This window comes from Etheostoma spectabile, chromosome 18, assembly GCF_008692095.1.
Source record: "Etheostoma spectabile isolate EspeVRDwgs_2016 chromosome 18, UIUC_Espe_1.0, whole genome shotgun sequence".
In the NCBI taxonomy this organism is placed as follows: Eukaryota; Metazoa; Chordata; class Actinopteri; order Perciformes; family Percidae; genus Etheostoma; species Etheostoma spectabile.
The window spans coordinates 16,791,809-16,811,495 of record NC_045750.1 but is presented as its reverse complement, the minus strand read 5'-3'; the positions used below and the strand labels follow the sequence as shown (position 1 = coordinate 16,811,495).

General features: G+C 40.2%; 1 protein-coding gene across 6 annotated transcripts in view; it reads right to left on the bottom strand.

Moving 5' to 3' along the window:
- Window positions 1-19,687, bottom strand: part of mdga2a (MAM domain containing glycosylphosphatidylinositol anchor 2a) — a 180,581-nt gene that overhangs the window by 102,718 nt on the left and 58,176 nt on the right. For all 6 annotated transcript variants that reach the window (XM_032542933.1, XM_032542936.1, XM_032542935.1 and 3 more), the window contains one exon: window positions 11,247-11,421. In XM_032542933.1, the coding sequence (XP_032398824.1) occupies window positions 11,247-11,421 (175 nt within the window). The remainder of the gene's footprint in view (window positions 1-11,246; window positions 11,422-19,687) is intronic.

Sequence of the window (19,687 nt, the reverse complement as noted above, 5' to 3'; positions counted from 1 at the left end):
AGCGTTGTGTGGAATCAATCATGTCATTTGGGGTAATTACAATTGTGTAGTTAAAAAGAACATTGATATAGGAAAACAGGTCAATTTGACCCGAGGACAACACAAGGGTTAATAGAGATGTGTTGAGTGTAGTAGATGATTAAAAGAAACTCCACCTGTTGTGTTGTACCTAAGAAAATAAAAAGATTTCAATGGTTATTAAGCTGCCTTGTTTTCGACAGCAGACCGCCTTCCAAGTGAGCGACGCTGGTTTGACCACTGACGTGATGTGTAATGTACGAGCACACACTCTATTTCTTAAAATAAAATTGACATTTAAACTTAAATTTCCTACAGTGACTTCATCCTGTACCAGCAGGTGTGAACAGCACTTCTAACCAACAGATACTTTGTTTATACTGTATATATTTTAAAGAGTCCTGCCCTTCTGGCCATTAAATTAAACTAAATACTTGAACCGATAGTCCATTGGTTTGATGATCTCTCACTGCATTATGTCCCGCCGCAACATCCTGTTTCAACATTTTAATCACATCATTTTAAGGGAGTAATCTTCTTTGATGCAGTGTTCTGTAGGACGTTTCATTTCATAAAATCAAAACTGATTCTCTTTATCTCTTCCATTGCCTCATTTCACCCTCCATATACCTCAGAAAACAACTTCTTGTCTCCTTAGTCTTCTTTGGTAAAACCAAACATACCAAAGCTCTACATTATATTTTGTTGTGGAAGTTTCTGTTCAGCGAGGGAGGAATTTGTGACTGAAGAAGAGACCTTGTTGAAACAAAAATAAAGACAGGCTGAAACTGGATTAAAAGTTTGGATATTCGGCGAAAGAGTTTAATTATTTTCTCGAGAGAACAATCAAACAAAATGACGAGAATGGCAGTTCACAATGAAACAGAGTAACAAGGTGACATTACACATTCTGGTGCCTGTGTAACACTGAACAAACCCTTATATCCTCTTCTGACCCGAGTTCAAACAATATTCTTCATACACTTTTTCCTTACACTTTTCCTTACACTTAACACTTTCAAGACATCTATCCTCATGAGACTTCTTCAAACAACATTATATCAATCACAGGCAGCCATTAAATACTTTTTTGCTCAATATAGCTCAGGTATTTTAAAAGAGTAGAGCACAAGATCAATTTCATCTTTATTCCTCATGAATCAAACTGTATAGGCAGGTCTTACAATGTGGATATTGTTGTCCATATCCAAACATATTGATAAATTATAACTAGCAGTCAGTACACCATCCGTGGCCTTTCCTCTCAGAGAAAAAAAAAAAAAAGCAGACAAGAAAGAAATTCTGCACAAGATAATCACATTAACATAAACACACTAGTATGTTCTAAGCTCCTGATGGAGAGAAAAACAGAGGCAAATGATGAGGATTGACTCTACAACTCTGATTAAGGGCCCCTCCCCTGAGCAAGTCCTTGGAAGAGTAATGGGCAGTCGTGAACTGGCTTTACCTCCATTAACCAAACCTGCAAACATTTACATAATGTACACATAATGTGCTGATTCATTCTGTCCTGATTCAAACAAGGCGCAGATAACTCACCGTGGCTGTATCCCACCATTCATCACAGCAGGTCATTTACATCCAAAAGTACTTAAGAGCCTCCGCAAATATATCTTTGTCTACATACATTATGGGATCTTTTCAGAAGATTGTATAATACGTTGCCTCGTATCAAAGTATGACATCATTCTTAGATACCAAGATAGCGTCCGTCAGTCATTTCTGGCACAATACTTTTTACACCCAAAATTGATTATTAGAATAACATGTGAGGTTTTGTATTGCCTGAGTTCAATTTTAAAGAGCATGAAATGAGCTTAAAACATATGATATAATAATTATGATCCAAGACATGTTTTGTTTTATTTTTTTGTTCACCGCATGTCTGTGTTTTACAGACCAAAAAACATTGATGTATGATAAGAACTGGATATAGCATTCGAAACGGAGCCCCATTCATTACTATAAATTAAATCATTACTATGGAGGGAAGTGCATGATGTGCAGGCACACTAGAGACCTGCACCGGCTACTTCTGGTTTAGTGCTCCGCTAACTTGAATGGGGATTCATGATTTAAACATGTTGCATTTATGGACTTTTCAAATGTTATCGGACCGAATGGATCAAGATCTGATGGTGAAACGAGTCAGTTTGCGGTGGATGTGACGTTTAAAAAAAAAAGTATTGATTTACAGATGTCTAGTTAGGATTGGATAACAATTAGTGTCTCTAAATGACCTGTAGTTGTGAATGTGAGTGGTTGCCAAAGTATAACCCGCATTTACCCAGTGCATGCTGGGATAGGATTCTATCCCCCTCACCTTAAATAGGATAAGCAGGTACAGAGGATAGACTAATAGATGGATCATCTGTGCCTTTTTCCATCAAACTGTCAAAATAAAAGCTCTACTGTTTATCACTAGGAGATGGTCCACCAGTTCACAATTATATAGTCCTTCAATCCGAGTCATAACTTCACCTATTGAAACTGCCTCCAACATCCCACTGAACCCACTGATCGATAGGCTCCCCTGAGATCACCATCCCACACACTTCCCTCTGTATATGGCCAAATATGTTACCTAGTCACTTTTAAAGAGCCTCTCAAGGCTCTACAATACAACCACAAAGTAATGAAGGGATAAAGGCGTTAATAATAACCGCATCAGCCTCAATTTGTATCACCATGTTCCATGTTTCTATGACTCAGTATTTTCTCCAAAACCCTCTGTCCTCTCTTGCTCTACACACACATTTACTCAGGCACCTTGCAGCACGGCAAATTGGACACCTGATGAGATAGGAAGCGCCAGTTATACTGACCGACTGGATAAAAGAAAGCCAGCATGGCCGCTAAACAAACACCCTCAGCTGCTGTTTGGTCTCTGAGCTAATTCATGAACTCCATCATGAACTCCATTGATGGAATGCAAACATAAAGCAGACACACTTCCTCAAGTCGGCCTCACACCGCATGCTTCTGCACAGCGTTGCACAGCTGAGGCGGCGTATGCCATGACAAGTTAAGCCTTTGACATGTGAGTGTGAGTCAGGGGCTTACTGGTGGAGAGTGTGTTCATGCATAAGCATGTGCTTGAACCCAATGGGCAGCCTCTATTTTCGTTTCCCCCTGCACGCATGAGCACCCAATGTGTGTCTATTTCTTTCAAAATTAGATAATTGCTAATAATAATAATAATAAATATATACTGATTCAAGCTCAGACTCATGTGCCGAAAAACACACACACAGTGTCCTCATTAAAATTCTCTGGATTCTGCACCAGCAGTGTGGAGTAAGTGTAAGAGTAAGTCATTTTACAGATAACACAGAGAAAGCAGGCTATTGTCTTTTTATAATCCTTCTTTTGAGGGAATGTAGTGAGAAATATCAGGGAGGAGTGAGGACGTGTGTGAAAGCTTCCGTAAATGTATATCTACAGTCCAGTGGGTTGTTTCTAGCAATATCGCCTGATTCTTATTATTTTACAAACACTGACAAACTGGCACTGGCTGGCAACATTAGTATCATCTGTACAACACAGCATATGGACAAACAGTACAAGGCATGATTTCTTTCATGTGAACTCGGGAAACTTAGTTGCATGTTTTTTTTTCTTCTCTGCACTACATCTCTGTGTTCTCAATTCTGGGATTGTTCAGACCAATTTTAAAATCAGTTCTAAAGCGCTCCTTTATCACAATCTGTGCAATAAATGCTGACCTGGACTGTGTAGGTTTAATGCAGAGCAATTTGTTTTTCCATTAGTCAATCAGATGAAATCATTCAGTTTCACTCTCTCTGAGTTAATTTGACAAACACTATGTTTGGGCAACATTAATTTACATGAAGATTGTTGTGTTTATCAGTGGGTCGGGGAGGTGTGCAGGATCCATTCAGCAGATTAATATTGGCTTTTCAACCAACAATTCTATTATAATTTTTTATGATTTCAATAAAGTTTAGTCTACAAAATCACAGGTTAACAGAGCCCTAGGTGGTGTCTTCAAATTGCTTATTTTGGCTAACACTTGTCCAATGATTACAAAATTATGAAAATTGTTGATTATAGGTCCCATGACATGCTGCTTTTTGGATACTTTTATTTAGACCTTAGTGGTCCCCTAATACTGTATCTGAAGTCTCTTTTATATAGACCTTAGTGGTCCCCTAATACTGTATCTGAAGTCTCTTTTATATAGACCTTAGTGGTCCCCTAATACTGTATCTGAAGTCTCTTTTATATAGACCTCAGTGGTCCCCTAATACTGTATCTGAAGTCTCTTTCCCAAAATTCAGCCTTGGTGCAGAATTACAGCCACTAGAGCCAGTCCCACAATGAGCTTTCCTTAGTATGTGCCATTTCTGAAACTGTAGTTTTTGAGGAGAGGGGGGAACTGCTACTTTGCTTATGACCTCATAAGGGGCAATATTCCAGATCGGCTTGTCTGAGCTTTCATTTTCTCAAAGGCAGAGAGAGAACATCCAGGGCTCGCAATTCACAATCGCAGTTTCTAGCCACTGGGGGACCATAGACAGGCTTGGGGAACACATATTAATGTTAAAAAACCTCATAAAGTGAAATTTTCATGCCATGGGACCTTTAATTAACAAATTGATTAATCAATGATGCTTTCAGGACAATTTAATGTGTTAAAATCAATAGTATGTATTTGGAAAACTGGTGATACAAGAATGAGACAGACAGTGTAAATTCATTAACAACAAACTATAAATGGCAATATTTCATGTCGCTGAACCTTTTTCCTCACAGTTTGTTTTTCCCTTCCTCCAAATCTCTCTTAGATAAATTGTGCTGGGGATGGTCAATGAACTCTCTGCGCATGCAATAAGCTGGCCCTGCAGAACTCATAAGCCCTCCTCGATCAGTCACTCAATGAAACATTAGATGCTGCAGCAAAATGAATGCAGCAGGATTTAAATGAAAACACGGAAAAGACTCCCCTGTAGGAAAAAGAAGTGAGCATCTTAAGCTTACAATCGATCAGTGTAGGAGTTGGGCAAGGTTCTTTATTAACTTTGCCGAGGACCTTCCCCACAGACCTAACTGCAGACAAACACAACTGAAGTGTCAGCAGGTATAAAATGTGCTTATTTGGACTTCAGAGCATTGTAAATACGTTAGCTTTGAGCTGGCTATGAAGCTAGTACCATCAACCCTGGGCTGCAGAGGTCAGTGATTACCATTAATTATCCCTTCGTCTTTACATCTGGTGCTCAGTCAACTCTGCAGAAGTCTGTCTGTCTGTCTCTCTGTCTGTCTCCTTCCTGTTTTCCTTAATTTAATGTCATTGAAACTGATTCAAACAAGCTGTGGCTGCCTTTATGAAAAACGGGGCATTCTGAAGCCCACTTTGATGTAATAAAGGTGCATATGTGAATAAGATCACTCGTGTTTATTTTGAAAATTGCAAACAAGACCTTTGATTCCGGGAAGCAGAAGCAAATCAATGGTGTAAAACGAAAACCAAGTAAGTGACTGTAGAAAGATCATTCAGGTTAAACCCTTATGTAAAAACATGCTGTGGCCCTGTGCCTGGTTATGTATAGTCTCTTCACTTTGCAGTAAAAAATGGTGCATTCCAATATAACTGCCAGTGTTATTTCTGAGACATAAAAAGAGTGATATGAACAGAGACATGCATGCAAGATACATCTGAAAGAGACGGCAAACATAACTCAAGGTGGTGTTGTTGGGAGGTCCAGTTCCAAAACACCAATTTTAATACTAATTAAAAATCGTAGCTGCAAACCACTAAAAATAGCACGTACTGCAGAGGCCCATCAATTAAATTCACCCCCAGGGGACAGCTCTAACATTGCTCAGGAGGAATGATGTGCTTTGGCTGGATGTGTAACATGGCACAATGCTAGCTAATGAAGTACACACATACTGTGTTACAAGGCTGGCTGCAAGGACATGATCAGAAGAGCAATTTAAAATGCTACTTTGTGAAATCAAAGTCTGCTTAATAATCTTCATTTTATTCATATATTTAAAGTTACCACATGTTTTCATTACTCCCCCTTTGTTGATGTATTTGCACGGTTGAAAAAATAGGGCTGCTGTTGATAGATTATATATAATATATAACTATATTACATTGGATTATTATTACTACTATATGTTGTTATTGAATATTTATATTATTAATTATAGCATTGCTATGTCACAGTTATTATTATTTCTTTTTCTTCAATATTTTCCATTTCTATTATATTTAATAGTATAGTGTGTATATATTACATAAGACAAATATACTACACTACATACTTTATATTTATACTGTGTGTATGTATATACTGTGTATATATGTATACAGTGTATACATATATATATATATATATACACACACACATATATATACATAATTACATATACATATCTTCATGTACATATACATATATGTGTATATACATATACATATATTTATATATGATAGTTGTACTCATATATTTTCATGATTCACTAACACAGTCTTAGGTGTTCTAGTTTTTCACAGTGGTTTGTCTAATCATTCTTAACATTTGCAAACCGATAAGTCAATTTCTCAAAACAATTATTACAAACAGCACCATATAATGGAGGACCTGCAAAAGACTGTAACTTGCTCAGAATCTCTAGTCCATTTCTCAAAAAGAAAAACCTTATGTCAATGAACAAGTTCTTGTGTCATTATTCAAAAAGAAAACGCTTAGTTTTGTCAAAGCGTGATGGCCGATTGCACAATTGCTCCAGTGTTGTTGGATTTGAGAAGCTCCAGACTGACGTGACAGCCAGCTGTAGCGGCCGGGATAGCTGGCTTGCTAGCCGACCAGTGATGCTCACAGACGCCGCTGTCAGCTGGAAGTTTATTTCCTCAATTGTTTGTTTAAATAACAAAACCCAATTACCCATTATAAGATAAACGGCAACCTGCGGTTATCTGCCTTTTGCAAAAGCTCCACAAGCAATCGCGGCCAGAGGCGAGGGAGAGCAGCGTCTGACAGGGCAAAGAGATCCGTCTCTCTTTCACATATTTTTATTTAAAAACAAAACAGTTAGTTTTAAGAGTCCTGTTGCCATTCAGGTCTGATAATGCCTCTCTGAACACTGGTCTGTCCTACAGGTGTACATTAGAGTGCTTATAGTCTACATGCCCAGAGACAACAGATGGGAATTATCATTGTGGTAGCCTGTATCTGGTGCAATACATTTTTTGTTAATGTTTTGAGCCAATGAATGAAAATTAGAAGATGTTGGTGTTGGTATGCCATTATTTATTATTAGCTATGCTAAAGAGAGATCTATCTCTTTGCCCTTTCAGACACTGCCCTTCCCTCTGACTCTGGCTGATAAATAATAATTGTGTTTTGTTATTTAAACAAACGATTGAGGAAGTAAGCGTGTCCATGAGTCTATTGAGAGACAGACTTCTGGCTGACAGCAGGGTCTGTGAGAATCACCAGCTGGCCAGCGAGCGAGCGATCCTGGCCGCCACCAACTGGCTGTCACGTCAGACTGGAGCTTCTCAGGTCCAACAACACCAGAGCAAAAGTGCAATTCGCTATCAATTTTTGTAAAAATGCCCATATTCAAACTCTGTACAGTTTATTTGCATAATAAGGTCTCAGAAGTAAATTTAGTGGTGAAATAGCAGACAAAAAATTGTAAAATGTTTCCAGTTGTTGGCTGCTGATACTATGGCAAACCCCCAAACTAGATTAAAGAGTCAATTACTTTTTTTTGGGTTCCCTGATGTTAACAAAGAATTTTAAACACTACATATAGCAGCTGAATGTGGCCTGTTGAATTTGAGCATTATATTAGCTGAATTTTAAACATTGTATTTTGAATTTAAAATTCAGAGGCAAAACAATGTAGATACATAATGTTCATGCATAAATACTTCAGAAGACATTCAATGGCTTTTTAATTTCAAAATCTGATGAAACAGATTAACTTCCATAGTGTTATGCTCTGTTTAGATGTGCTTGCCAATTTGAAGGTTGATTAGGTACACCTCCAAGCTATTTTACATAGAGGTTGATCTGGTTGATCTGGTTGATCATTGGTTGATCATTGATTGATGTAATGCTTCACACAGTCCCCTTTATTAGTGGAAGTCAAGATTTACCTGAGAGCAATTAATCACTTCTGGAAAATTGGAATGGACTGTATGGAAAACTTGCTTGACCGATTTATGACAATAAGTTCAAATATTTTACATGTGAAGACATATTCAATGAACTTATGGCTAGATGTTTAGGGGGGTGAGACAATTCAACAGACATCCAGTATATTCTATTTTGATCATTTAATGTCAAGCCATTGATCATGTAAAAACAGCAGACAATTGTACATGATCAATTGCATGCATGTACAAAAGCAATTTGACCAAACCAATGATACATTGATTTTATCTTGTGCACTATAAAGTATTTATCAAGTGACTAGATCAAGTAAAGGTTGAATAGGCAGTTTTTAAAGTCTCAATTGTGATCTGAGGAATGTACCAAAACGACTGAGAAAAACTGTAAATGTCATCTAGCAAACTTCTCTAACTTCTTCTTTTATTTTATGGTTGTTTAATCGGTTTGGTGTTTTCATAAATTCTTATCTTATTTATGATCCCTCAAATACACTATTTGCAATTTTAGTGCATCAGCAGCATGAAAACTCTGACCTTAAAATGAAGCTCCCTGATTATCCTCAAGTCTGTCTCCTGTGTGTTATCTGGCTTCATTTCCACGTCTGCTCCTCCGGCACTTTAATGCAGCCAAGGTGAAATGGTGCACGGAGGGAACAAGGTCTCTGACTGTCAGCTACTGAAATACATTCAGCCCCTGCTCTGCTGCTCCACTAAAGGCCTTCCGCAAGCTTTTCTAAACAAGTTTCAATTCCACAACCTTTGCCCACGTCAGTCCAAATAAACAGATTCAAGGATGTGGCTCACACACCGAGGGGCAAGAATAAGACAGAGACAAGAAAGAAAATGTAGGGAGGGGAGAGGAGACGAGAGGAGAGGAGAGGAAAGCAGGTAAAAGCTCTAGTGCATCTTATTTAGTGCAACAAATGTTCTGCTCCACTACCTCTTTCTTTCCTCTGTGACTGAAAATTGGATGTTTGACAATAAATTAAAAGAGGCCATTGATTATATTTGATTTATATTAGATTAGACAGATTTTTTTGCTTTGCAGCTTGGCATATAAAAGAAAGCAGGGATCGAGTGCTGCTGAGGGAGCCGAGACTGAAGCAGTAGAGACAATTTCAGGAGGCGGCTTACAGATCTTTCAAAGGCACCAAACGCATAATTTATAATGTATCTCAGCAGAATTTTTTGAAGCTGGAACAGTAAGACTAGAGATCTTCCTTTCATACATCTGATTACAAATCACCTACGTATTACTCATTGGGTATAAGCTCCTACTTGTTGGAGGTTGTCTGAGGGTCTGGCAGTAAAAGGGCAGTGACTCCCCTGTCTCGCCACTCCTCCACCACTCACGAGGACAATCAATGCTGAGTCAATGGAAACGATAACACTAAATCACTGTTTTCTTTGACGAATGCTAATGAGCCTTCACTATTTGCCGCACAGATCCTTTAAAAATAGAAAGATTGCACTTACAGTAGAGTCAATGGCTGTGTCAGGATAATGAAAGCGTTTTAGTTTAATTAACATTCTCAGGAGAGCCCAGGGGTGTCTTTGGATGCTCTACCTACAAATAACAACATTTTCGTTTACAGCAGGAATTTGGAACACTGCGGTTTTGGGCTGTAAGGTTTCATGTTGTTGCACACTGATCAGCACTAACCATCTGTGCTGCAACTGCCTGTCTTCATAGTTGTGTTGATTTTTCTTCATTAAAAAGTCCCTCCAGGATTTCGCAATGTCGCCAATTCACGCGACCCATCACCGTGACTATGGTGTGATTCGAAAATTTGACCAGTACGGGAGTTTCCCACGACTTAAACCAATCCCAGCAGTCCCCTGTGCCAGACTTTGTATCAGTATGAGACTCTGAGAGCCAATGACTAAGCGGGAGTGAGAGTGGGTTAACGTCACACGTACCTCGCCATATTCATTTCCTTGTTTAACGAGACGCTTGTGATTCAAACATCTCACATTTACCAACAAAGCGTACAGCGAAAGACATGTCAGACCATCCTAACAACCAGTATACGGTTTAACACCAATGTACCGTACGCTGTAAGGATTTTTCACTCTGATGTTGTTCAAAGCTGCTGCTGTTTCAATCCTGTCGGCTCTCTGCAGCGAGCAGGGCGGCTGAGTTTCCCCCGCGACTGACGCTCGCATAAACACACATGGTGGATGTAGGAAAAACCAGAGATGATACGTACAGGATGACCTAAATTGAGGACAGCTATGCTTGTTATTGTAAGTGCAATGATAAGTTAAAGTCCAAAAAGTACTTTATCAAACCGTATGAATGTGTCCCAAGCCAGGATAGCAAATTAACTAAAGATCAACAAGCCACTGGCAAATTTGAGTCATTCAATAAATAATTATTTGTTGTCTTAAATCCACCAGCAATTTTCATTTTATACCAATATTTGCAGCATCCTGAGCCTTTTTGGTAAGGTTCCCTTTTTATTTTTAAAGAACTATACAAAAAAGAAAATCTAAACTTTTTTTGCAACTTTCTCTGTCTCCCGCAACTTCATTGCAACAAACATACAAAAAACATTGCAACTTTTATCGCTAACATCAGGCATTTTGGGCCGCAACAATGTCAAAAAAAAGGCCTGGAGGGACTGATTAAAGAACGTGAAAGCATTTCAGGCAAAATAACATCCCAGAACTTGTTTCATTTCCCATAATACTCTTCCCTAGCACTTTAAATTGATTTAATACTAGAGTATATATCCTGGTTACGAGGTTAAAAGCTAACTTTGCCCTCGGTTAAGACTCTGCTAAGAGACTGACTTTGTTGCATAAACAGATGAATGATGAATAGAAACATTTTCAGGGCCATTGCTGTCTGCTGAAAAGTGTCTTGCAGAGACTAAAGAAGGAGACACAGTGTCACCGTGGCCAGTCCATTGCACAATAACACAGACACAGACTCTGATAGTCCTACCTTTGGGCAACTTACCATTTTCAATATGCCTCGTTTGGATGCCTTTGTGAACCAGAAAGAAACACATATTAACAGAGAGATTTTTTTTATCATCACACTTACAGTAGACGTCCACCCTGATGGACTTGATGGCAGGGGATCCAAGGCCGTTTTCAGCCTTGCAGTAGTAGCGACCTCCCTGGGTCCTCAGGATCTTTGCAATGTGCAACGTCTCGTTGAACACACTGGAGTCCTGGAAGCGGTCCGACACACTGCCTGCTGTCTTGGTCCATCGGATCTGGGAAGTACAAATGGTAGAAATTATAATAATTTCCAGGCTGATATAGAGGGAGACCGTCCAACACAGCATCAGGCAGGGGCGTAGCAAAGAATTCTGGGCCCTATAGAAAGGCCTTTTCTATGGGCTCCTACCCGCATTCACAGCTATTCATTCTAGCATCTTTTTGGGCCCTCCTCACATAAGGGCCCTGGGTACTCAGTCCTCTTTTCCCCCCAGTCCGACGCCCCTGACTTCAGGTAGGAAATAGATATAAGGCCCTATCTTGCACCCGGTGCAGCACAGCACAGAGCGTCCAAGTGTCTCAAGGGTTACACTGAATACACTGTAGTGAGATGAACAAACAGAGAAATGTATTTTTCTTTTAGATGAAACAGATGTTGACAAATTGTCCTTTTATGGACATGATTTGAAATTGGAAAAAATTTTAAGCTGGAAAAAAGGTAATAAATCGCAATATATCACAGAATATTGCAATATGTTTAAAATCGCAATAATCTTGTATCGTGACATAAGTATGGTGATGTTATCGTATCGTGAGGCCTCTGATGATTCCCACCCCTATAGAATAGGGTCCATAATGTATAAATCAGGATGTTACTGTACATTTTACAAAATAATAGACAGTATTCTAAAACTAGCTTGCTAATACCAAAAACATTGAAGTGGTGCAATTACCTGCACTTATGTTCGCAAAAAAAAAAAAAGGCAAACAACATTAACAATAATGGCTGGGCAAAGAAAATTTGTTTACATTCCCGCACCTGACAAAGAAATAGTACACCACATGAACGTTTTTAAACTTCAGTGTTTGTACGGATAGAACAGACAAGATAGAGCACTTTAATGAGTGACATTTAAAGGTGCTGGTAGGCAGATTTTGTTACTACTGGACAGATCCAATCTAGTTTTTCCCTCTGTTTCTGGTCTTTACGCTAAGGTAATCTAAGCGGTTGCTGCCTGTAGTTTCATATGTATCTATTAACAATCATTAGAGCTGTATTAGTGTTCCCTAAAGATGAAACTATTCCCTTAAGACAGGAGAAGAACAGAAAACAGGCTTCTTTAAAAGAAAAAGAAAAAACATAATGACAAATGGCTATAAAAGCTGGAGGAAATTAGCAATACAGTAAAGACCTGTTTCAAACAATGGTTTGTATCTCTCTATTGCAGAACAGGACACTATTCAAGAATGTGCAGAAGATTAAAAGGAAGTTCTTTATAAAACGTTTGTATTGGCTTGTGTTTTTGACAAGATTCTGAAAGTAATGCAATGCACAGGAAACTGTTGAAGAACATCCAGTTTTAAACCAAAACTGTCGTAATGTTCTTTGGTGAAATATCGCAGTATGAATGAGGACTCGCGAGTTGAAAATCTTCCTCTAATCAATCCTCTAGTCTTTCTTCTATTCCACACCAAACTGACCTCGGCGTGGCCTTCTCAGCATGAGTACCTTTCACTATCTGATGAGACCCGGTTAGCCCATGGCATTGAGGTGTAATGAAAGGTGAAATGGTATTACTCTCCAACATGAGGTTATAATTGACTCTCCATCATCTTCTTTTCCTGTCCTCATTTGAACATACAGAATGAACAGGGACTGTGACAACTCTGGCCTGGGGGCCACACAGCAAGCAGACTGGCTTTGCCTGCAAAATCTGTCTCAGTAGGGGGGGGGGGGTTGAATTAGATTCCAAATTCTCCACACTGTATGGTGATACCATCATCTTGGATACTGATAACATCCCATTTTGAAGAGATAAGATCAGATGGAACCGGGATATCTCTGCATGGAGGGAGGAAGATTGGGTGCTATCTAGGGAGGTACCTGCTGTGCTGCTCTAGCTGCGGGGCTTTAACCATGACGACTCCAGCCCGAGGTTATGACAGCTTGAAGTTTGGTCATTTTCCAAACTGATAGGAGAAAGGAAATGAAAGGGTGGGTGGCCCAAACCATGACAATAGTGCACTACCAGAGGCTTTTTTTCAGAGCTCGGGGCTAGAAGATGACAAGGAGAGGAATTCACATGCAGCAAAAGTTTATCAGAGGAGTTTCAGATTCTCTTGCTCGGGGTGTTACTGTTCAGAGTGGCAGAAACAAATTAGCTACCCTGAAACTCAAAGACTGTGTGTGTGTTGTATTTCTCCCTTTCATCGACCTCTTTCTCTGAAAAAAAAAGACAAAGCCTGTAGCTAGACCGAGCTTATGTCCCATCCCTTTATATAACCTTTGAGTGGATATATTACCATTAAAAATAAATGCCTTTAAATGAATACACTGCCCTGAAAAGGTTTCACTCGGCCTGTTTCAAATGCATCAAGAGATATCGAGAGAAAGTACTCCATTAAAAAGCCCAAAGTCAGCAGTTGATCGATGCTAAAGCCCCTCTGTTAGAAAATCTGGAGCCCTATTATAACAGTTAGGGACATCATGAGTTCAGCAAAACAAGCCCCAAAGTTAAATAAGTTGTGATTATAAATTAGATGGAGCAAAGTTTTTGAATTCTGTGTCTGTGCTCTGGATCCCCTCATGCAAATACAAAGCAAGCTGGCTTATGGCGACCTCAGCAGAATTCAATATTCCCCCAGCTTATACTCCCAGTCGTTTCCGTTGCCTTTTGTGTAAAGAGCTTTGAGTTTTAGAAAAGCGCAGTATCAATAATGCATTGTTGGAGTGACACTAAGAAGTGGGTATTCAAATAACTACTCATACTTTCAAAAAGAATGTGCTGCTGTTTGTTTCACGAGGGCAGTAGACCACATTTTTGGTGAGCTTTCAACTCACCCTGAAGCTATTTTCATTCCTCTACTCCTTTGACTTTTCACATCTGAGCACCTCTACCCACAGGGGGAGTCCTGAAGTACGCCTGGTGAGAACAGTTTGACCCTCTTCACTCTCCTCAGTGCAATGCAAATACTCTTGATCTGAGAGGAGCTGGCGGAGTTGAGCAATATGATAATCGCTGCTCCTAGCCCTCCCAGACAGCCTGGCTGTGTTTTTTTTTTGGCTATTTTTGCTGTTCCTTTCTCATTCCACAGCTGAAACTCTTAAGGTGCTCATAAGTATACAGTGGGGAATAAGCCCAACTGCCCAAGATGTACCACCGAGCCGCTGTTTTATGGCGGAGACTAATTAGTCCTGAATGTCCCTTGCAATTGTGTGTGCATGAAATGTAAATGAGGTCTGGATTCCATGTTTCACCTCACATATAATAGTTTAGTTTAGGAAAAAAAAAAAAGTCTACTTTTTGAAAAAGCATCAAGAACGTGACACCATTTAGTTCTACAGGGAAAAGCAGTGTCAACACAATAATACCCCCATTCCTTCTTAAATCAGACATCCCAATACAAAGATCAACATTAGCTTAAAAGGAAAGCAACAGCCCATCTAGATTAGTATCCAACTGAAAATCCCAGCAGTGTTCAAGACCACACATGCTGCGATGTCACGGCAAGAGCTAATTAAAATGCGCCCAGTGTCTGTCGTTATGCAGGGATCATATGCTGGAGCACGCGTCTTTGGTGAATCTCCCATAATGCCTGCTGTGACGTTTCCCTCTCCCTAACAACAGACTGGTTTCTAATTGCATGCCATCTTTTCTTTTCGGCACTGATGGTGGTATGTGCTGCTCGGTGGTGCAGCCAAGTGTGGCTAAGCATGACAATCAAGTGATCAGAAGAAGCAACCGGAGGTCCAAATTACAAATTGTGAGTGCAAAGCCTCTACAGGTCTATATTATAAAACATTGGCCCCTCGTTTAAAACTGGACGACAATATGAAACACGCCGCAGCTAAGTCTGATATCCATATGTAATCGTTTATCCTATTCAGGGTAGCTGGGGTAGCCAATCCCAGCTGACATGCCCACCACAGGGCTGACACTGTTTGGTACGGCTCTGCTCGACTCACGTTTTTGTAACCAGTGCTTTTCTCTTTTCATTTTTCACTGTGTACAGTACCCTCTCAGTGTAGGTACAGTGGATTCTCATCTGATCACCATAAAAACACCGTATGAAACTGGCCTGACATCACCGCGACACTCTGGGAATCCTTTCATTAGCACCCAACCAGAGAAACATCTGCACTTCGTCAAAACGGCATAGTTTTGCTGGTGCAATTTTTAGTTAAATCAGGGGGCAGAGTGGGAAGAAATGCTGCTGCTATTGACGGTAGCTGGGCTAGGTTCCTGCAGGATGTCCCTTGTCACGCTAATGACAATTCTCTCTGACCAATCAGTGATCTGCAGTGTTTTAACTCCCCCTTTTAGTATCACCTCTGCTCGCCCTCTACGTCCGAGGTATTACCCAAAAAAGTAGCAATTACCTAGCCTGACGTCATCATACTCAGATTCTAGACAGAATATGAGTCTGATACTGCTCCATTGGGCTGTGATTATTGGGCGTGTTTCAACCGAACCAGGAAAGAAAATGCCTCTGCACTCAACTGGATAGACCTACAACCAATCAGAGTATGTGGCGTATGTTGAGCGACACATAATTGTCAATAGAACTCAACTGCTAGCAACCGCTGATGTTAGCCACTAGCCTATAGCCACGGCAGTTTGGAAAACGCGAATGAAGTTACATCCACGTCACAGGCTTTACAGCATACATACTGTACATCCCTCGGATGGATCATAAGATATTACAGTGGATATATTAATATAACACATGGTGAATTAAAACCATTAGCTTTATCCATTATTACAGCTACAGGACCTTGGAAGAACAGTCATATGAGCATGAGCAGTGCAGGGCGACATGGGTGGGTCCCAAAGAGAACTCACACTAAGAGGGGGAGGACATGCACAGTCCACAAAAAAGGGCCCAAGCCAGCCAGAGGGCTCAAACCCTAACCCAGTGGCTGTAAAGCAACAGTGCTAACCACTGCATCACCGTGCTGCCCGGTCTCTGATATACAAATGAATAAAAAAATTCATTAAAAAAAATGTGAATATTGAATAGGAAATGCACACTGACAAATGTTTTGCCTTTGGGGTTGAACTACATATGGTATGTTTGAGTGCTAGGTCACTTTTAAGACCTAAATGACTGTGGGGGAATTGGACAGGTTGTGGTTCAAGGGAAGGCTCTGCTGCGGTGCCTCTTCTGATACTGCAGTTTGTATGGCAAACACTGCAAAAATAAGGAAGCTAAATCATATTTAAAAAAGCACCATCTGCTAAAGACACCAGCACTGTAGGCTAACTGTCACGGGAGCATCCAAAACAGATCACATACTCTGATTTGCGGTATAAAATGGAATGTCCCAGGGCCCGAGGTCAGCTTATTTGTACTCGCTGACCCGTGGCGCTGCGAGTTGAATCTGGCCAGCCAATAATTGAAACAAAAAAAAGGTGTTTGCAATGTGGTGTTGCTGGCTATTGGAGCCTGGTACTCAAACAAAGTAGTGTGGACATAATGGATGGAGGCCAGGGCAAGGGAGACGGGGGCAGATGGCTTTATCATCAGGGACTCTTTGATGTCTGTTCACGACATCAAAGGCAATGAACGAAGCTGGAGGACAGTGGCCATGAAAATATGAACAGATAAAGCTGTATGTGGTGTTCTGATACAGAGACAAAGAGAAGGCATTATAGTGGGACAACAGAAAAAAATAGGGAAAGGGTTTATTCTTATCTTTCGAAGGAGGCAGGGCTGAATCTTATATTCTTCAGTATTGATTATTTATTAATTGTTTGATTATTTGTTTAATTCTTTCATCTAAAATATGTCAAGAAAATCTCATGGTTTCAGAAACCTTAGGGGATATTCAATTTCCACTGATACAAAACAGCATATCTTCACATTTGAGAAGCTGTAACAGCTGACCAATAGGACACATTAAGTCAGGAAAGTGGGAGAGAGACGGGAATGACCTGCAGTAAAGGGCCACATGTTGGAAGTGAACGCGCGTCTGCTGCAACTAGGGCTGCACCTCTGTACATGGGGCACACCCTCATCCAGGAGAGCTCGCCAGGTGCCCCCTTAAGAATGGGCATGTTAGTTTTTTATAGATATGGAAAGTCAGAAAAAGCACTGGGAATATTTTATCTGTCAATGAATCAATTAATTCATTCCCTACTTATTCAATTAATCCTTTAATCCAATAATATGTTAAAAAAAAGAAGCTAATTGTAGGTAACCTGCTAAACATCAGAATGTTAGCGTGTTGACTTTAGCTCAAAGCACCTCTGGGCCTCAAAGAGCCGCTAGCACGGCTGCAGATACTTACTGTGGTTTGTTGTTTGATAAGTGAAGCTAACAGTTTATTGATTATCAATAGTGTCGTTGATTAATTCTCTGTTGATCAACTACTAAGAAAATAGACTTGCTAGTGTTTGAGAGATCAAAAGCAGAGAGCGACGGGAGAAGCACTGACCACAGCTATGATTTTCTGTCTCATTCTTCTCCTCAGAGAGCCAAGTTCCACAAATCCTTCCAGTGACCTCTGCACAATACATCTATGACAATTTAACTTCATTGCCCCCCCGAGCCTGCCAGATGTCAGCAGTCCCAGTCGTCCCACACAGGCCTTAGTAACACCTTGAAAAGCCAAACCCACAGGGCACAGCAGGAAAAAAGCACATATTATACGGTGTGCTGGTGACTGACAGGGACATATATTTATTTGACAATTAAATGGGAAGGCAGACAAGTGTTTCTGCTGCCATTTGCGAGTGTGTGTGTCTTTGTGTGTTAGGTCGGATGCATGTATGACTTTATTATTAGAAAGCCTCTGTTTTTTCTCTCCGAAGTGAGTGGGCGTATGTGCGCGGGGCTGACAGACAGGCCTGTGAGGAAGCTGCTGCCTGGTTGGACACAATCCAGAGACTCCATCAGTGGGAAGGCCTGGGGGGCGTCTATGTAATTTAAGAAGTGTGCATATTGATAGACGTGAAGAATTAAACGGTGGCAAAATTGCCAACCGTGGCCCCATTTACTCTGTGGTTGGTCCTTGTTGGTGCTGATGTTGTACTTGGCACAACACCGCTGGGTCTGTGTATCACCATGGGAGCTAGCAGTATCTCGGAGCCAGGGATAGAGACGGAAATCTGGACAGTAACAATTTTGCAATTTTGTAATTTGCTAATGCAGAACTAATTAAAGCGATTTACAGTGATCGAGAAGTGTGACTTGGCCCCCTGTCATATCGTGTTGCAGATGGAAAGTAGGGTTTAAGTTATTCCTGGTATGGAAGTTATTCAAGAAAACTAAATTGAGAATGATACCACAGAGAGGAGAACATGCTTTCCCAATTAGCTTAGGTGTAGATTATTGGCGGCTAGCAGGAGAGGGTTTACAGGGCTTAAGCCCTGAATGTTTTCAGCAAAGCACAGAATATTTGACTGTTCGCATGGCATTTTTTTGGTACTCAACCCAGATCATAGCTGTGTAGGTACCAATGAGTTTTAATCAAAGTGCTGATGGACGGAAAAACAGAGAGCAGGCAGACCTGGTAAGGTCTATGCGGAGCTGCAGGTCTGTGTGTTTTCTGCAAAAATGTGCCTATTCTAATAGAAAGTGAAAGAACCAGATATGGAGGATACCTGCCCTGATGAGCTGGCAGCCCTCAGGTTATACAACGCATGTACAGCTATCTAAAGCGCAGCATGGCAGTAATGCCTGCAAGATGAATAACCAGCTTTCATATTGCTCAAGTGTGTCATTTTGTATCAAATGTATTTTATCGTGAAGAGCTATAGGTCCTTTAGCATGGCAACCAGATACACATGAATCTTTCTTTTTTTAAAGCAAATATATATCAAAGAACCAAAGAGTGAGCAATAGAACATGAACAGAGTGGCCCTCATCAGGAGAGTTACCTTATGTTGCATGTAGCGGATGTTATATATTGGATTTGAATGGCTTTGGTCTTTAAGGTAGGAGATTAAGTCAGCTTAGTTAGCCAGAATGTTAACATTAAGCACTTCTTTCTTCTACCAAAATAACAAATAGAAGCATTGTTGCTACCTGGAGTCTCCTCAGCCCTTCCAATATTCCAATATATAAACAATACTATGTCAGGTTCTGGCCCCACCAAACAAAATTGTTGGCAATAATCAAAATCAAAATTTAAAGTGTCACTTTGAAATTGATGTGAATATCAAAATCGAAATACGTAGGACATCGGCTGTCTTTTTTTCAGAGGAACCGTAGTCCAAATGTTCTTGACATTGTAAATGATCTAGCATTAATGCTTAAGATAAGACAGAATTCCATTCATTTGTGCCAAAAATGTTTAGTGTACATAGTAGTTTGACT